Source organism: Strigops habroptila, chromosome 7 (assembly GCF_004027225.2).
Source record: "Strigops habroptila isolate Jane chromosome 7, bStrHab1.2.pri, whole genome shotgun sequence".
Classification (NCBI taxonomy): domain Eukaryota; kingdom Metazoa; phylum Chordata; class Aves; order Psittaciformes; family Psittacidae; genus Strigops; species Strigops habroptila.
Genome location: NC_044283.2, coordinates 18,139,741 through 18,160,096, shown reverse-complemented (window position 1 = coordinate 18,160,096; position 20,356 = coordinate 18,139,741). Strand labels below are relative to the sequence as shown.

General features: G+C 38.0%; 1 protein-coding gene across 2 annotated transcripts in view; it reads left to right on the top strand.

Annotated features, from left to right (window-relative positions):
- The first annotated feature begins 2,503 nt into the window (after positions 1-2,503).
- KCNIP4 (potassium voltage-gated channel interacting protein 4) overlaps positions 2,504-20,356 on the top strand; it is a 418,997-nt gene continuing 401,144 nt past the window's right edge. The window contains exon 1 of one of the 2 annotated variants that reach the window (XM_030492526.1): positions 2,504-2,658. In XM_030492526.1, the coding sequence (XP_030348386.1) occupies positions 2,598-2,658 (61 nt within the window). In that variant the 5' untranslated portion in view covers positions 2,504-2,597. The remainder of the gene's footprint in view (positions 2,659-20,356) is intronic. The other variant, XM_030492530.1, reaches the window with a different exon arrangement.

Here is a 20,356-nt window from a genome sequence, read left to right as displayed (position 1 = left end):
TCACCATATATGATATTATTTTCTCTTTTGGATGAAAAATGCCTCCTTAATCATTAGTCTAGCTGTAAGATTTAACACTTTATTTTATATATTACATATTTTAAACAGCTGAGGAAATTAGAGCTTGATTTGGACACGCTGAATCATAGTTATATCTTTCCAATTAGTTTACATTTGAGGCTAACAGAAATATGCTGATTCAGATTCTAATTAAGGAAATCAGATGGAAACTAAATCAACTATTTCAAGAAGAAGAAATTAAAATTTTGTAACAGGTGATGGAAGAAATCTTCAGCCATACATGTACCTTTTAAATATATGCTGAAAGTATTATTAGCACTTATCTCCAAAATAAATATTTGAAATAAAGAAGGAAGGAGTTCTATGTTTTGAAAAGTAGAAACTAGAATGAAACTCTATATTCACAGAAATATAATTATATATAAAAATGTAATTACATAGAAGGGATGAAATCACACTTGATGTCAATTTTTATTGAATGTTATACAGAGCAGATACATGGGCTTGACATGCTAATTGGAGAAAACTGAATCAGGTTTGATAAACAATAAAGAATTTGCCCTTTAAAACAAATTTGGAACCCCCCCACAATCTGATATATATTTTGTTTTACACAGAGCATCAAAATGACACATATTTAATCTTTATGTCTGTCAATTACTGCCAATGATTGCCATAATCTAGAGTTAGATAAAATTAAACCAGATGCTCATTGGTTGAAAATATGCACAGTTCTATTATTGCTACAGTTCCTATGAAGTCAGAAGATTATATACATCTGCATTAACTGAGGATTTTTCCACTGATTTTTTAAATAGGTTTTCATTTTATGTACTGCACCCCTAATGTGTATGTAAACGGTAAATAATACGATAACATTTAGATCTCACAGGCAGTGGTGGTGAAAAAGGAAAATAGGTAAGAGAAGGTAAAACAAGGTAAGAGAAAACTAATAGGTCTAAACAGCCAAGAAGTGGAAAAATTCAAAAGGTAGTTTGGGAAAGACTATGGCTTTTTCCAAGAAAAGTATTTAAATCCCAAGAGAAGTATGCAGAGGGAATGGATCAAACTACTTCAAGCAAGGCCCATAAAGAAAAACAGGAGATGAAGAGCAGGTGGATGAAAATAAAGAGAGCAAGCAGAAAAATAAAGGTGAGCTTGAGAGAAACATGCAGCTTTATGGAGATGATTCCATTTGCTTGGGTCACTTTTTTTCTTTACCTCAGACATAATTAATCATAGAGGAGGCACACACTACCTTTTCTGTACAAACTTGGTACACACTTCTGGAGCTTACATTCTGTGCTGCGCTGCACACCTGTAACTTTTTCTAAGACACAAGATGAATGTCTAGCTTAACTGGCAACTGCAAAGGTATTTTTGATGTATTACTGCCACTGCTGCCTTACTTCACTCTGTTATGACTAACTGCTCGTGGATATTTGGAGTGTTTTCATAACTCATGGAGTTCTGCTACGACATTGGGGTAGAGCAAAAAGAGCAAAGGGAAGTGACAGCCATAAATCAGAATTGTCTCACTCTGGAAACTAGATATATATGTGACAACAAGGACTCCTGAAAAAATGTGATAAATTAGAGTTTTCTGTAAGGTTAGTTCTTGATAATAAGTAAGCTCAGATCCTGATAACGAAACCAAATGAAGGTGCCTTAAAATGCCCTTTCCCTTCTTCTTAAGCACAACAGCCAAATCAGTCCAGATATCACAGGGTAGAACCTCACTGGTTTCAGTGGAAATCCATGAATTTCCTCCAGAAATGTTCGAAGTGCCTGACTACATAATTTCTTGTCTGGTGTTCTTTCTGTGCTCCACACGTGGCTTCTTAGAATTTCATATCCTGTAGTACACTTTACCATAATTTGATCAAATATAGCGTTTTGCCAGAAAAGGAAAGGATTGGGCATGTTGCTTCAGATCTGAGCTGATGGCTGTCTTGGTGTTTGCAGTGCAGGCAAGCAACACGGCAAATCACGGCAGGCCCTACCCCTACAGAGGTGCTGGCAGAGAGCAGGTGGGACGGGGGCTCCCCCGGACCGGGCCCGGTGTTGGTCTGCATCCCGGGCACCCTGCGGTGATGCGGTAACCACCTGTGTGCAGCCGCGGAGCAGAGGGCTCTACGGCTCTTGCTCGGGGCTTTCCCCGCCGCTGCTGCTGCTCCCGCTCCCACCGACGGCTCCGCTCCCACGTCGGCCCGGGGCGCAGGTGCCGGTCCAACCCGGAGGAACGCGGCAGCCCCGGGCAGCGGTCCGCAGCCCTGCCGCTGCAGGAACAGTTCGGCACGGCGGGGAGCCAGAGCTCAGCCCCCGTCGCTCGGTAAGCAAAGGTCGAGGTGCCGACCTAGAGCCCCACGCCGCCGCGGGTGGCGGAGGAGATGGCGGAGGAGGCGCCGCCGCCGAGGCGGAGCCTCGCCCCGCTCCGCCGCGCCCGGCCCCGCCTCACCCCTCTCCGCTCCACCTTGGCCCCGCTCCGGCTCCCGCGGCCCCGGCGTGGCCGTGCTGCCGCGCTCCCCCGCTGCGTCCCGCCTCGCCGCGGCTCCAGGCGCCTCCCGCCTCCCAGCATGAATGTGAGGAGGGTGGAGAGCATCTCGGCGCAGCTGGAGGAGGCCAGCTCCACAGGCGGTAGGACGCGAGCGGCGTGGGGGCACGAGGCTTTGCTTCCTAATTATTTTGGGATCTCGCCCTCCACCTTTGAGCAGCAAGTCTTGCAACTTGGCGTGGGGCGGGGAGGGGGGAGTTGCCCGCTTGCAGGGGGTAAACGCGTCTGTGCCTTCTTGAAAAACTGTGTGTGTGTGTTTGTCTGTCTATGGGGACAGTAAGCAAACGCTTAATGCCTGGGATCTCGGGCTAAGAAACGTCTAAAGCTTTGTGAAGCCCGCCGTACGATGCCTGCTGTCATCTAACTGGTACTTTTGCCTTTGCTGAAATGACCTGGGGCAGGGTATGAACCTCCCAGGCGAAACATGCACATTCTCTCTAGTTACCAAGTCCCAAGAGGTAATTTTGATCAGTCCTACTTACACTTACCTGCTTTGTACCTTTCTGATGCTTAAGTAAGAATTATGTGATAGAAACCAGCCTCTTCTAGTAAGCCAAAGGCTAGCTGGTGCCTTTCTCTGCTTCTGTTGCACATTGCAGTTGCACATTCACCTGTGTAAAATAACTCACGTTTTAGGGAGGAGAAAAGAGTGATTTGCTCTTCTCCATGGTGACTGCGGTGCCTGGAGTGTTTGAGTTTTCTCCCAGCATGGGTAGGGAATGAGTTATGCAGAAATTCCTTGGGTGCAATGTGTGTAACTTGATGTTGCTGACGAAGGTGCCCATTCAGTGTAGCTGGTTAAGCTGAGGATGGTTGGACAGTTAATTAAAAACTTGCAAAATAGCCAGTCAAAACCAGGGGAAACTTGTTTTCTAAGAAAAGATGGAGAACTATTTCATGTTTCCTGCTGTGTTGCTGGATTTCTCATACACTCTGTGATGCCAGTGTAGAATAGCAGTCTTATCATCAAGTTGCTTGAAAGAACAAGTGGAGTCCCAGCCTTTGCTTGATTTCTGATGTTTCAGAATAGTCTTTTGCTTGCTGGAAGTGGCTCACAGCCACATGTCCTCTGTTGGATTATACTTGGTTTTTCTCCTTCCTTAATGTCCCAGATTTTCTCAGGGGTAAGAGCTTGTAGACCTTCCGATAGGATACTAGATCATTTGCTTTGGAGATAGGGAACTTTTGTAATTGCCTATGCAATTAGTTTTAGGCTATCAGCTCAATTGTTTAAGCCATCTTTGCATTTCTTTAAAGCTTCAGGAAAAAAAAACCAAAAAACCATACTTAGTCATTTTGGTTATCCAGCAAGGGACTCAGCAAACAAAGTGATGTAGTGGTACTTCTCACTGCTTTTCAGATCCAGCCCCCCATTATAATTAAGACTTTTCCCTCCACATACCACTGTCAGCCTTACAGGTCTAGTTAGAGGTCTGAAAGTCAAACTATTTTTCTATAACATAATGATACATCATCAGTCACAACACCGGGCAGGCTCTTAGCTACACCTGTGCAATCACCATGCAGGACTGTTTGGGCTGAACAAAACTAAAGTCATAATTCAGACACAGTGGATTTGCACAACTGCTATTGAGGAATAATTTGGTTTATGGGTCGTTACTATAGATGTTGAAACATAAGAGAGTTTGCAGCTTAATGTTTTATCTTACAGATAGCAGTAACAGGAAAGTGTCTATATGAAAACTGGGTAAATATGATCTGAATCTATGTTGTGCAAATAATATGAAATATCAAGATGATATTTTTGCAGAACACGTTTTCAGTTGAACTGTGTATTATATGTGTTGTCCATTTTGGTTCTCTTGATACGCATGCCTTGTAGCTTTTAGAAATTAATGACAGCTTTAACTCACTTTAAGCTTGTAATGGTGAGCGGTAGTAAAATGCACTTTTGCACTGGTTTAGAATAAAAAGCAAAATCTAACTGAAACAACCGTTACTGTAGGAGAAACGTTTCTCAAAAATAAGTTCTTGTTCCAGAAACAGAACATGGAAAGATAAAACAACAGAGCTAAGATCAGCCCTCAACTTACATCTCGTCATTAGCTTGATGAGATGTGAAGCTAACAAGTCTGGCTTTACTGCTCTGAGCTTTCTCCTTATGTGAGAGAGTACGTCAATGTTCATCTTCCCAGAAGTTTGTCCCTTTTTCATCTACACTTCTCTTTCCACCCTTCCTTTATCTACCTCTATCCATCCAGGCTCCTAAACTTCCAGTTTGCTTTCAGTGTCATCAGCATTTCTGAGTGTATCTCTGTTGGTTACTTAACGAGGAAGAATTTGGTGGATTTTTTACCTCATTATTTCTCTTCAAATAGAAACAGTGCTTAAAATGTTAGTTACTTTTAAATGGTAATGCCTGCAGTAGAGCTGTTACAGGGATTTTATGGTAGTGCATGAGAGTCAGAAAATGAAATCATCAGAATTGCAACTCTTCCCCTACTTCAGTTTTCTAAGTGAAATAAAGCCCAAGTACACACGAGCAGTTTAAATTATGAAAATTATTAATGACAAAGTAAACATTTTGCACTTTTTAAGGAGTAATGACTCCTTTAAGCTGCTCTTCCCCTCTGTTTACTCTATTGCAACTTGCAGGGCATCTTCTCCATTTAAGTTAATGTCAGTTGGAGCACAACTGAGAGTTGTTGAATTCTCTTTTTAATACTGAGCCATTGTAAGGGTGAACCTTTTCATCCTTCTGCCCCATGAAACAGTCTTTGTCAATGTCTTATCTGCGAGGATGTTCTATTTGTACTAGTGAAAGCCAAAACTCATCTGCTACTGGATAAAGGCATGAAGTGTCTTGGCAAAATGAGAAGAGCAGAGGGAGATTATCAGGAAAAATTTGTATGGGTAAGAATAAGTTTAACCACAAGGTGTCCTGTGGGTTCAATATCTAGGACAAACTTAAGCCGTTGGGAATACTAATATGAGTAAGATGCTATCACAGCAACTGGTTGCTTTGCTTTAGGGTATCATGAATTCGGAATGGGGATTGTGCTGACCAGTATGCCCTTCATGGCTTTTGTAAATATTTCTGTTGTTTGAATAAGGGAGTCATTTATGACACTTTTGGAAGATTTTCTCTGACTACACGGGGCAGTCGCAAATTCTGCATGTCAGGGAAGAGGCTGTCATTTCTCAAGCATGTGCAGAAGATGGGCCAAATAGTACTATTGAGAAGCGCTTATCCAACTTTAAGTTTGCTTAGAGTTTGGTATTCTCTGTCATATCTCTGTGAGATCCTTGTGTGATAGTGTTCACTTTTGCTTTTAGTGAATGATGTGCTCTTGTTGCTTGAGGCATTCTTAGAAGACAAAAGAAGTAGTGCTAGAAGGACAAGAAACTACATATGGGAAAAGCTGAACATAGGAGTTTAGGAAATAGGAATTTAAGGATGCCAAGAAAAATGATGTAAGTGAGGAGAAAGTGCTCTGGAAAACAGTTGCAGGAAGAAAGAGGTAAGAGGAGGGAAATGAGGAAGCAGCTTCTTACATACCTTGAGAAACAACTGATGTTAAACAAAAGTGTGTCCTATTGAGGGATACTGGAATCCTATTATATATTGGACCAACCACTGTTGGGATTCATCTGGACGATGAAAAACAGGCAGTGACTTTCCAAGTTATTTCCACCAATACTCGTATTAACATGAAAGCTTTGGTTTGTCTAGCAGCTCTGTCCATAAGACATGCAATCAGTCAAGAGTTAGTGACACTTTTTCTACTAATGATCTGTTGTTCATAAACACTCTTCATGTCTTCTTAGGTATGAGAGACCTTCTGACCATTTTATCTTACACACTCGATGCTTGGTCTCTGCTCTGAGCCTTCAGTAACATGGATATATTCTCATTGAGGAGCCATGGTCAGCTAGAAATGCTGCTTCCAAATCCCACATGTTACTGTGAAAGCTGCAAATCCACAAGGGAAGGAATAAATTAAATAGACTCTTGATCTAATAAAGGAGGAAATAATTGATGATGTGAAAGAAGTGGCTGCAACATAAGCCTCTGTGTAAAATTTGGTCTCTGCCTCCATTTCCAATTCCTGTATTCAGCGAACATATGTGAATCAGTAATTTATGCAAAATTCTAGTATAGAGGGTTATATATGATATGAATGCTGAAAATACCTTGGCTTTCCATCAGTATCAATTTTATATCAAAATAAATATCAATTTGCACAAAATCCAGCTTTCTTTTTCATTATTCTATATTTCAAGGTTACTACCCATGCTCAGAGAGTTCATACATAAGTACCTAAGCATCTGGACAAATTTCAGGTATATTGGGCTTAAAGAACTGACTCTTTCCAGGTGTTTTTAGATGTTATGAAGTATACAGAGGCAGATGCGGTATCTAGCAGTTAGAGTGGCCGTAAGAGAGGTAGCTAGGGTTTGTCATGGAGAGCTTTTACAGTGTATCAGATAAGCACTTAGGACTCATGCTTTGGGTTGGAGCTGAATATTTGATCTGTGCAGCATTCATCTGTAATTCAGTAATCTATCCCATCTCAGCTACTCAGTTTGCCATTGTGATTTATTCGTAATCTTTGGCACTTGAAAAAGAAAGTATCTAAAAATATAACAACGTCTGATTGCTTCACTGTTTCATAGATATGTGCATTCTTGCTAGGCTGTCCTATTATCCTTCCCTCCACAATTCTGCTTGTCCTCTATTTCAGGAACTGAAATAGACTGTATTAGAAACCTTGCTTGCCAATGAACACTGGCCATTTATTGTCTCCTGTTAGCAGAGGCCATTACTCCTATTTGAGATGTGAGAGAACACATTGACACAAAGTTGTGGGTTGGGCCAGGAGCCAAATCAGTTTTTCAGTAGATGTAGTTAATATAGTGTGAACCAAGTAGGATTCTCTTATTTATTAGCTTGGGCCTATTCTGGGGTGTCAGGAGTGCAGATATAGAAGCCTTCTGTCTTTGGAGCACAGTGTGGCCGCATAGCTGGAGATAGTTAATAGCAAGGTTAATGGGCTAGTTTATCTCCATAATGTTTGGCCTGAACTGTAATGTGTGGTTATGTCAAAAGTAAACGGATCAAAGGTTGACATAGGAGTTAGTTTTTTGATAGTAATTATCCTTTCCAAATCCTGTTTTCTCTGGCAAGATCTTTGCTTGCTATTGCTTTGATCATTAGGCAGTATTTGGCCTAGATTTCTCACAAAGTGCACCAGGTGGAATGTGGAAGAGAAGCTAAAATGCATGGAATGTATATTTATGTCTATTTTTTGCAGTCTATAACTATGGAAAGCGTGGAATCCAATTATTTTGTGATATTCTTAATTGTTATTTTGTAATTGTATTACAGGAGTCTTGGGATCATATAGATCATGGTTTGTTTGGGGGTTTTTTTTCTTCTTCATTTTCCATTCGCACACTCAACAGGAGAGATCATTTCTGTGTTATCACCTTCGTGCATGTGGCAGCAGAGGAGGTTGGGCTCTAGACTTGCTGCTATGAATTTGGGAGGTCTGTAGGCAACTGTAATTTGGCAGCAGTTTAATACATGTGCTTGGGTTGAAAGTATATTGAATCCATTTACCTCTAAGAATAAACCAAAACACAGAATAAAAGCTGTAGATCTGAACACATACTGTGTTTTATTTCTGGGAGCCCAGCAGAGACTTAATATGGTAATAAAAAGGGCTTTCTGTCAGAGGTCTGAAAATATAGTGTTGCTCTTCTATATTCTTTTTCACCTATAAACTAGATTTCTTTAGATTTACAGCTTATAGTTGTGATCTCCTATTGTATGTTTATAATTTATGCTGCAGCGACACAAACAGTGGTATTAAAGTCATAGACACTTAAGTCCACTGGAGAAATGAACTACAGGTAGAAGGCATGATAATACGGAACTTTTAACCATAAATATTTCTCACTGTTAAGAACAACAATTCACATTTAAATGTTTGGATTTTATCATAGGAGAAAATATCTTTACTTGTATGCCAGATATTTTCACCAAATAAAGCGTAAACCCAGAAGCTTCCCTGAGCACAGTGAAATGTCTAGCACCGTACAGCACATTATATCAGTACGCCACAAAAATGACTAAGTGGTTGAACAACATTAAAGGCTTTGAGTGTCCTAAGACATAGACTACAAGGTAGTTGCTGTATTTCATGCAGTCAGTAAGAAAGGTTTTGCTATTTTAATGATAGAAAAAAGGACCAATTTTACCGATATATTGTTTTGTTCTCACAATTTTCAGTTACCTTTGCAGCAGAGAGAGTTTTTATGAATACCACTATAGTCATAAGGCTTTAGAAAAATATTTTTCGTGTTTTTGAACCAAAGTTTGCTTTTGTTAATAACCATGATAAAATATTTAGGATTTATTAGAAAGGTAAACAGTAGTCATAGAACGTGATGATGGGTCTGATTCTTTGTACTATGGATATTTTTAATCCTTGCCGAAAGTGGGAACAACTAGAACAGCGCTTCATCACAGTAGGTCATTTGACAATCATGACTATTCCTATAAACTCTTCGAGACCTATGGGAATAATTGTATCGAATAAGGATTTTGGCCCTAATATTTCTGAAAATCAGGAGGACACTAAATGTGGAACTGAAACACAGGTCAAGTTTATGTGATTCCATGTAAAGGAAGGAAACTGCTGTGCTGGAAATCCTTAGCAGTAATTAAGTTTTATAGCTCTGATATACCTTGAAATAAAGTCAAATGACCAAAATTGAATTATTCATCTATATGCTTTACTGTAAAATGAACAGCACATTTAGGAACCCCTTCTCCAGTCTCATAATATCTGCACAATACAATAACATGAAGGCTTCCCCAATTTGTGCAGCCTGACCACTGTTGCCAAAGGTATGCTCACTGTACGGGTGTTGCAGTAATGTACTGTCTTCTGGTAGTGGGAAATGCTGACCCTAGTCATGCTGGTACTTTGCTAGTTGAGGACTCCTTGGGTCAAATCCCTAACATGGTTTTTTTGGTAAGAAATTCTGCTTTCTGTGCACTCTCACATAAATGTTTCTGGTAATCTGTACCAATTGATTTCCAAATCCTTGAACAGTTTTATTAAATAGAAGAGAAACAATATGATTCGGATGAAATCATTGAGTCACTGGAGACATGGAGTCTGCAATATTGGCAAATATCCCTGGTTTTGTATCGAAATCAATACTACTGATTTTTTTTTTTTTTTTTAGTTTGTTTATTTTGTTGGTTGTGCTCTATAACAGTCTTTATTTACTTAGTTATAAGAGTTGTTATGTATGTTCTGTTCTTTGCTTGTTGATTCGTGTTTTAATTTAAGGTACCATTAATGTAACAAATAAATTACATTGTATTCTGCATCACGAGCATTTATCAATTTATCAGTAGAGTGTGATTTAATCAGTATTCAAGAACCTGATGAAAAATTTGCAAAATGTATGTAATTCTCACTGTAAAAATTATATATAATTTAACTTAGAATTTTTAACATTACAGTGTATGTTATAAAAAAAACATATTGAAAGGCGACATAGTACCAAACGAAAGCTAAACAGAGTATGATGAAAAGAACTATCCTAAATGCATGGAGTAAGTTGGAATGTAGGAAAAATACAGTTTGGTGGGGTTTTCTTTTTAAATTTTAACATACTTACCTGATGCAGTTTAAAATGATGATCTGAAAGTCACACTCTGTGTAATATCTGTCAGATACAAGCATTATTGCAGCTGGTTATGAAGATTAGGCATTTTATAGTATGTAGAGATATCTGTGCACATGCTAAGTACCAAAAATTTAAAATCTGTGATCATATTTTCAAAATACACAAACCAATACTACTACAGTGCTTTTTTTGCGTGAATGTTATTGCTCATAGCTTCAAAGAACACGCTAGAAAGGATTGACCTTTTTTGAGACCCTTTGTTTTGGAGTATGCCCAAGCGTGTTGTACCAACTGCTGCTGGGTGTTCTGCAGCAGCAGGTGCCCCCTCCATGTCCAGGCACTGCGGTGGGCCAGGAAAACCTCTGCACACACACACTCTGAGCACCAGTCCTAGGAAGGACATGCTGTATGTGTGCATGTGGTTTCCCAGTGTGGATGGGTGTTGGGAGAATGAAAAGCAGGCGGTAGGATTGCAGTCCCTGCAATCAGGAAAAAAAAAGGAAAGGAAAAAGATCAAGAAATGCCTTTCGTGTGTGCGGCTTCAGTGCTATCTGAGCAAGCCAACTCTGTGATCTGCTGTTGTATTACCTTTAGCTGGGGATAAATGAATTATGTTTATCTTAAAATAATTAGGAGAAAAATCAGTAAACATACTCTTTTGAAGCAATATAAAAGTTGTATATCGAGCAGATCAAACCATAGAATCATGTTTTATTGTGTGCTGCTAACATTACGGTAGGTGTTTCCTCAGATCACCATCAGTCTTGAGTTTTGACAATGTAGCTGGTTTTAACCAGGGGATACCCAGACGTCCTTAATCATTCTGGCTATTGACTTGTATTCCACTGCTCAGTAAGTAAATGGTACCCTGTATACCTGATGATTCACTCTTTCTATTCTATGTATTATTTTCCGTGTTGATTTATGGACATTTGAGGTTATTTTGTTGTGTTCTCAGGTGCAACGTTATAAAAAGTATCACAGGTTATAATGCTGTCTATAGAGAAAGATAAATCTAGACTGTTTCTCTGGAGTGTTGTGTGCTGGCAGCATCCACCTGCTGGTAACTGAAACAAGTACACGATAAAAGTTCATTGTTATTTTTAAAAAGATGCTGTAATTGAATGCATACACACACTGACTCTTAGGTGCTGCCCTGATTTCTGCACAGCCAGGGTCTGCAGTCTACCAAACCTAAGATGTCTAAGGAAAAAAATATAATAAAACAATGTAGATATACCTACAGGTTGTGAGAGTGTGCGGCAATATTAATATACAGTGAATCTCGTGCTACAGTTTCAGTAACTAGGTCTACTTGACATACTGTGTTATTCTTCAGTCTTTGTGTTGCTGATGAGGTGGAGTTTTCCCCTTTTGCTTTTTGGAATATGCCACATTGTGCAATCATCTTCCCAGCCCATTTCCAGAATTGGGAAAATGGAAGAACTACCTCTGTGGCTAAGACCTATCAACCCATTTCACTGTTTGCTGCAAAGCCATTGCTTTCAGTCTCTCTCCAGAGGACTATGTGTTTGTTTCCCTACCTGGGAAACGGGGGACAGAGGAGTTAGAATGGAATAGTTAGGGCTGGAAAGGACCTTAAGATCATCTAGGAGGTCAAATATCAGGATGGATTTGATAAATAGGTGATAGGTTTTGCCCTTTCTGCCTTCCATTACATGGTGATGAAGATCCTCTTTGCAGGAGAAGCTTGAAACCTCCAACTCTTTCAGGCAGTGGTTCCCCACTTCTGCCTCTACTTGCCACTCGGAAAGCTCACATGAAACCCTCAGCTGAATGAGTACTTTCTCACCTTTTCTGCATAATCTCTTGCTTCAGAGCAATGTTGCTTTGAGGTTATGCACTTCTTTCTAGGTTGGTTGATTGTCAGTGAAAGGAGAGGAGAGTATGAGGTGTCTCCAGTGAAACCGGTTGGTTTCTAATGCATGTTTTATAAAACTGAATTCCAGGAAAAAGAATACATTGAGATTAAGGTGAGGAGGGAATAGATGTGTGTGAGAGTATACAGTGACATAGCTCTTTACATGGCACACCTGCTGTCAAGTTTCCCCCTAGTACTTTAAATCTTTATTAAACATATGAGCTAGCTAGGACTTAAAATTATACAGATTCATACCTGAATACCTTGCTTAATTACTTAGTTTGCAGGGTTTAGAATTTGGACATTATGTAGACTTGTAAAAATCTTTGCTTCAGTTGCACCTTTTGTTTGCATTCAGCTAATTTTCTGATACTAAAATAGAATAAAGCAATTCTATACTTCAATATAGAGTTATAAAGATCACTTCTGATTTCTAAAGGCTGTCAGTCATTCCAGACTTCTTGAGAATCAGTAACTTTTTTCATTCCTGAAGCTATGGGGGTGTTCAGCTAAAGCCCCGTTTGTATAAAGAAAAAAAAAAAAAAACCAAGAGAATTCTACTGATAATTTAATTGCATGATTTACTTTACCAGGTTTCAAAACTGGCTGACTGTACTTAGAAATGAAAAAGCAAAAAGTTTTGACCTGTTCAGAATGGAATGTAAAGCTACCTAAAAGGTAGCTGAAAGTGGTGGTTTATCAACAGTCATTTTCATCAACAGCACTTTAAATTACTACTAGACTGACAATCTGTTAGGACATTTTCAATTAAAGAATTCAGAAGAAAGTAGGCTTTTTGTGTGTGTTTTTTTTCCTTTCAAGAACCCAAAACATTAATAGTGTGTTTTCACAAACGATACATCACAGAGAGTACATACAGACATGCTGTCAGATGAGAGACAATTTATCACTGAAAACAAACAAGAAAAAGTTGATGGCATTGTCAAGCCACTGTTTGGTAAGTGGCAACTTACAATGCTGATCATGTAGATGGTGTGTCAGCCATTTTGCAGGTGTAGTGTTGAAAGAAATGTGTATTCAATAGTAAACATAAAGTTAATTAGATAAACTGATACCAATTTCTTGTTGCAGTAACACTAAAATGATGGTCTGTGTTCCAAGAAGAGTATGTATTGATTAAATGCACCTTGCACTGGAGCAATTAATATAGACCTTTTTGATCCATCAGTGCCTGCTTTTTTATTAGAAGGCCTGATCTTACAATAGTTGCAATATAGTGTGGTGTTTACAACTGAGAATCACCCTGTTAAGAAATACACTTGGTCATAAGTATTTGAACAGTTGACTTTGGTCCTTCGGATTCTTCAACGCCTTACAGAGAGGGGAAGAAATAAAGGTTTTCTCTCTTCCTGTGTAGTCCATAATTTCATAAACTAAAAATAGTCTGTGGCTTTAGGGGATACACAGCTACATTGACAATACACCTTGGAATGCTAATGTAATCATGTAATGCTAATATAATGTGAAAGAATATGAGAAACAAAAAGAGATAGCAAAAGAGAGTCTGTTTCCCTGCTCAGAATACTGCAACTTCTTAAAGAGTCAGTTAATTGTTTGTTTTCTGGGAAAAAAAACTTCTCAAGGAATGCTGAGATTTTTGTGTAATTATGATTTGAGAAACTTGTATTTTAAGAAGAAAACCCATACCACCAACAAAGTTGTGGATTTTCTGACTGAGGAGAAAATAAATAGCATATACTCTGTCGAGTTTCTAGGTTTATATTTGTCTCTAAACGCTAGGCAGACAGTGACTAACCAGGCTGGTTACATGGAGCTCTGTGTAGCCCATACAGCCTACTTGGGGCAGAAGACTGATGCAAAATCCAGCTGAAAATTTGTTACATTTGATTTCATTCGTACTTTTCAGATAAAAGAAAAAAAAAAATGGAATCACAGAGAAATAGTTTGGAAGATAAGTTGAGAAGTTACTTTTCATGCTGATGGCCCAAGGCAGGATCAAATATTTATATGGTAGTTCAGACAGCTTTTGTCTAATGTACTTAAAATCCACCAGTACTGGGTACTTCATAACACAATAATCTACTCCAGAATTTCTCTTTCCTGATACAAAGTTTTCCTAGTTCTAAAGTAAATCTTCTTACCTTTAAAGCCTGGTACACCAAATGGCTGAAATACATAGCCAAGATTTTACACTGCTGAAGAGGACAAAAGTATTATTTTGTATATCTTATAGACTTTTGTCTTGTTTATATTTTCAAGTATGAACTGCTGCCCCTTTTGCAGCAGCCTTTCACCTGTCTTCAACCTGTGATTTAAAATGTTCAGCAGTGTCAGACTTCCCAGATACACGAATCTTACCAAAGGAGTTTTTCTTCCCCTCTGTTTCTATAAAATAGATTTTTTCTCTGGAACTCTAGTTGGTGTTTTCTATTTTACAAATGATAACTAGTCTTTGAGTGTTGCCTTTTATCTTCTAACTTCCAAACCTGTTGGAAGCTTGCTGACAACAGTGCTTGAAATTGGAAAAAGTGGGGTACAGATTTCAACTTGGCTCCAGGAGTTTCTGCCTTGTAAAAAGGAGACATTGCAGCTTGCCCTAGTTGATGGCAGTTCTTCCCATCATGCAAGAGCTCTTTAAGAGTTATTGCTTCCATGGATATGAGATCAGCAGCTCCCAGTTCGTGTTGGGTCTGAGCATCAGTCATTGTGGAGTAAGTTACATCCTTGTAGTGCAGCAAATCTTTTACCTTTGTATGAAGCAGCTCTCAAGAATTGGGGATGCGGTAGAGGTCATTATCTTACAAGAAGTAATAACCATCAACTTTACCTCATTTCCATGGGAAGCTGGATGAAAGACTGCAGGGATCCTCAAGGGCCTCTAGAACTTCTCTTTTATGAGCTGAACAGATATTCCAAATAAATGAAATGGATAAGTACAACTTCAATTTGCACAGCTTTCCAGCTATTGGAATTGGATCTTTAGAAAGGAAACTTTGTTGGCAACCTTTTTATGGACTGTATCTTTTCTAAGAATATTTTAGCTTTTGAACAGTTGATATGTAGCATGAACATCTTAGTTCTTTTTTCCATAAATAAAAACTGAAGGCAGTTACTTGAAGCATTTTCTAACATGAAAAATCAATGTCACAGGCAATAGCAAAGCTTTTGAAGTTTCAAACACTTCTTATTCAGATTATTTTTATCAGTGCTGTACCATCTCACACTTGATAAGATGTGCCTCCACTTTTATGAGTGTCTTTACCAAATGTTATTATAATGATAAAATACAGTGTGCTGATTCCTCTCTTATTTTTCAAGGCTGATGTATCTAGAAGGTTTTAATCAGGAAAGATGTAATATATTTTGTCTTTTGTATGAGTGTCAGCCTTTCTAGTTTTAATTTTTGGTTTACATATTCCAAAAGTAATAACTTTTGCCTAATTAAAACACCATTAGGATGGCACTTGCATAAAAATGGCCATAGAATATTTATTAGCTGTCTTTTGCAAAGTAATTTTTATGGTTTGATAGTTTAGGGGTATGGTTCTTTAAGCGTGTAGTTCCAGGAGAGTTCAGTGATAGCTAGTCTGTGGATGGTAATAAATTGAACTGTGTGTTTGAATTCAGTTGTGAGATATGATACTATGTGATAAAGCTGTTTCAATGAGCCCAGGCAGAGGCTTTTATCAGGCAGTCCTCTAAAGGCACAGAGTTGGCACTTTGACTTTATGTGATTCAACATTCCTTGTGTTAGCCTTGCTGGAAAAATGCTACACTTGATTTTTATATGTATATATAACATTTTCTTTTCTGTCTACTTCGTCAGTTTCAGAGTGTTTTGATTCACAATTACTTTGTTAACATTCATCACAACTAATGTATTTTATACACTGTGTGTCTTTGCCTTCACAACATTTATTCTTCCTTTGAATTTTATTTTAAACGTTCTACAAGTATATCAGCCTAGTATTGCCTTTTTTGTTTAGAACAGCTCTGTTGGGCACTTGACCTTAGCTGGAAGTAAAGTGTGCAATGAATTCTACTTGTTGTGCCTCTTCCTGTATAACTTTTTGTTTAGTCTAGTCATTAGTTTTTTATTAAGCTATAAAGCCAGTAATCATGTACCTTTGATAGTCTGTGAGGAGAACTATATTGTTCTTGCACGATAGGCTCACAATGCTTTTTAATCTGAATTCTCGACATCTTAAAATAAAATTACTGGATACTTTCTGATGTCTTGAAGAGTAATTCATGATAGAGAAATTAAACTGAGAAGTCTTAGTAGGAAGATCATAACTTTCTCAGTCTAGGCATTTGGGCTATGCCTAAATTTGGGACATAGTAGCTCAGACTTGTAGTGTGAAATGGGGTTATTGATTAATAATGAATAACAATTTTTTACAGGGTTTAACTTCTAGCTCTAGTCTAATTTGACTGACTAAATGCCTGCTAATAGTTGGAGTGCATTAAGTGAGCTTCTGAACCACATCTTCCCGCATAGTTTTATCTAAAAGAATCAAATTGTGCATTCCAAGTGCATTTCTGTGATGTGAACCAAAACATGGTAACTGGGGACTATTAGGTGACTTCTTCTGAAAACACATTCCCTATCTGAATAGAAATGCTGGTATGTCCATGTGTCAGATAGCAAAGCACTGAGGGAGCTTTGCCATTTTTGAGGGCCCAGAAATTGGGTGAGTCTGTTGAGTTACAATTTCATCTCTTTTGCAGAATGCAAATCTGATCCTTTCTAGCTCAGGGAACTTACAGAGACATGCTTAGAGACAATCCTAATATTTTAGTTATGTTTGTTAAAGATTAGGCCTATGTATGTGTCTTGTTAGAGCCAAATTCTCTGTAAGAGATTTTCCTAACATCTAATCACCATCACCAAGCATCAGCATCATTGAGCAGAAGCTATTCCTCACTATTTGGTAGCTTCTATCACTTGCCTGATTGACAATTTGCAATTAATTCTCATTGTGTGTATTCAGGCTGCTCATTTAGTTGTGACTGTGGAACAGCACATGTGCAGAACATAGCACAGAACTCCCATCAGCTAAATGCCTTCTTGAATAGGAAAATGTATAGCTGTGTCAAAAATATATATCATAGGTTTTAAAAGTAGAATACATATGTGCTAGGATTTCAGTGCTGGACTTCTTAGATTGGCTGTATTGCAAACTGCGTGCTGCAGCAAGATGCAGACGCACCCTGGTAACTTTTAGTAATCTCTGTGTTTCAGGATGCAATTGCTTGTCCAGAGAGAATATACAGAGTAAGTGAAACATCAGAGGGAAAATTAAGTCAATAGCACTGCAAAGTGTGTAAGTCTGTGTGAAGGTTGGCTAATTTATAAATTTAGTTTGTTATTGCAACTAGAATTGAAATGTTTAAAATACTGTGCCAAAGCACAGCTTGCTGAATATTTCAGGAATGTTTAAGTATGCTTAGAGCTTGATCATAGCAATTGGTTAGTGTTTTCCTTGCACATCATGACTATGAAGTCTGATATTACCCCGTTTGCTGTAGAGATGGCCAGAAAGCCAAACTAACTTAATTTTGTCTTGGCCATATTTTCAAGTTCAAAAGCTACACCTTGCAATGTCTTTTTATGTTAAGGAATCAAATTTATGTTCAGAATGAATTTATTTCTTTTAAACATTGCTAAATTACTTCTAAATCAAATTATTTCAGAGATGACGCAGCTGCCAGATTTATTCTTAGCTCATGTAAGTGCCATCTCAGCCTATTATAAAACTGTTTTAAAATCTTGAATACATGAAGACTTCATTCTTTGTCTCCCATATTCAGTTAACTTAAGAAAAGACACACAGGTTTGTTTTTCCCAGAATTGTTTAAGTGGAAATCTCTTCCATGATGAAAGCTAAAAATGGAAATTAGTAATAGCAATATCTTGAAACTTGAAAGTGACTGGAAATTTCTACTCGGCACTGGTGAGGCCACACCGGGAGGGAATACTGTGTCCGGTTCTGGGCTCCCGAGTACAAAGGAAATGTGTTCATGCTGGAGATAGCCCAGTGAAGGTCCACGAAGATGAAGGACTGTGTTCAGTGTTCAGTAATTCAGTTCTCAATTAGAGCTATGCATAGACGTACCTAAAAGAGCAATTTTCTTTAATATGTACTTAAAGATGTAGGCACTCAAGCATTACATATTATTGCCATGATCTATCTGAAACTAATTTTGAGAATCAACTCTTGTGTCAGTAGAATTTCCTTATCTGTTAGGACTCTTGTTAGTTTCGTATGTAGAATGGGGTCTGTCCTTTTTGCCATTTGGTCGGCTGTTATCGTAAAGAGCCTTCAGTGGCCTAGATGAGCATCAATAGCTGCAGATTTGAGCCACAGCATGGAAATGTTGGATCTGTATGCATATGCATGTATAGCATGCAAGAAAATGAAATTATTTTTGTTTCCTGTTTCATTTTATCTGTGTAACTAGTACTTAACTTGATTGTGTTGTACATCTATAGTATCTCTAAATGAACTGAATAGGTCAGGTGAGGTAAAATAAACATATCTGTTCATGCTAGGTTTTACAGAAGTTTTCAAAACCTAAGTCTGGGATGTGGACTAAGCTGTCATCTCTTCCCAGGAAAATGTAAACCGAATTAAGGGTTCTGGAGCTCTTTCATATTTTTCACTTTAAGTGATTTTGAAAGTTTCTTAATGTGTTATAGCCCACAGCAGCAGCATCTAGATATTGCATAATTACCCACTTAAGAAATGCAGTCAGAATAGGTGCTATAAGATTGTGTATTAACTTGCGTAGAGAAGACATTTCCAGTCAAGTCAAAGAATTTTGCAATTACTAGTTGAACACAGGGAGCTGCACAGCTGAGCTCAGATCAATATTAGCCTATTTCTTGAAGAAAAATATTTGGTGATTGTATCATAATATAAGCCAGAACTAGTACTTTAGATTTATAGTGGTACAGTTTTCTTTTCATCTTTATTTGAAAACACAGGAAATTTTCATGTAACCTGAAGTTCTGTCTCCCGTAGGGCCTTATTTAATGCTATGTGAGATACTGATATCATGATTATGGTTTTGTTCCTTTTTCTTTTTTCGTGCTGATGAAAAGGGAATCTTTAGTTCTTAAATTTCGTTACTAAAACTATTGCGTTAATAAAACCACATATAAATAATAAAACGACAAGTAAAAATGTGTGAAGCAAAAGCATGAGCTGAGATGTTTGTACTTTTCAGAACTTTCTTTTCTTGTAAACAAGAATGGAATTGCACAGACTTGTTCATTCTTTAAACATAGTATCAACTTAATCTTGTTTGTGAGCATTTGTGACATGGCTAAAAATTAGGGAAAAAACCCAACCCACAAAAACCCCGACCTCTTAATTTTTTCCAAAGAGTTTTCAAATTTTGATTATCAAATTATAGTTTGTGTTGAAAGCACACATAAGAAAATTATCCATTAGAATTTACAAACTCATGGGAGATCAAAAAGAGCTTAGTACTCTGAGATAGTCCTGATGGGCACATTACCTCTAACTGTTTGAAAGGCAAGACAGACTTCAATAAATATCTTCAGACCTGCATGCCCTATACTAAAGACTTCAGGAGGGCATTTGGTTGAAGTTATCTTTCTGTGCTGAGAAAATGTTCTGTTAGAACTTGTGGATACTTTACCAGTTATTTTAGTAGAGAGGAGATACACTTTCTGTCCCTTCAATCAGCAGTTTGTTTATCAAAAAAATCCATATTTTTCAAAGTGCAAATAAGAACAAGATCATTAATTTTCAAAAATGTAAATTAGGATTTCCGTATAATAAAATATGGCTACAGCTGTGTCTCAAATAAACCACTAAATAGTTTAAGAATTAAAACCACAAAAAGGAGTTCCGGGAAATATTGCAAGTACTATGCTAAGCATTTTAGTACATGCCACCTACCTATACTATATCTGCTAATTGAATACTACTTTTTTGGCTAAAACTAAAGGCTAAAAACTAAATTGAACACCCTAAGTATCCTTATTTATTTTTTTTTTAGGTAGATATGAACTATGTTCAGAATGCTTCAACCTTTTAACTGATTTCTTATTTTGATCATGAGAACTGTATAACTGTATTATGATGTTTATACCCTTCCACACTAGTAAAGAAAATTGGCATTTGCTAGCCAAATGTCTCATGGACAACAGATTATGAGGAAAATAGCTTCTGCCCAAGCTGACAAGCTGCAGCTTGTTGGAGTATGCTGTA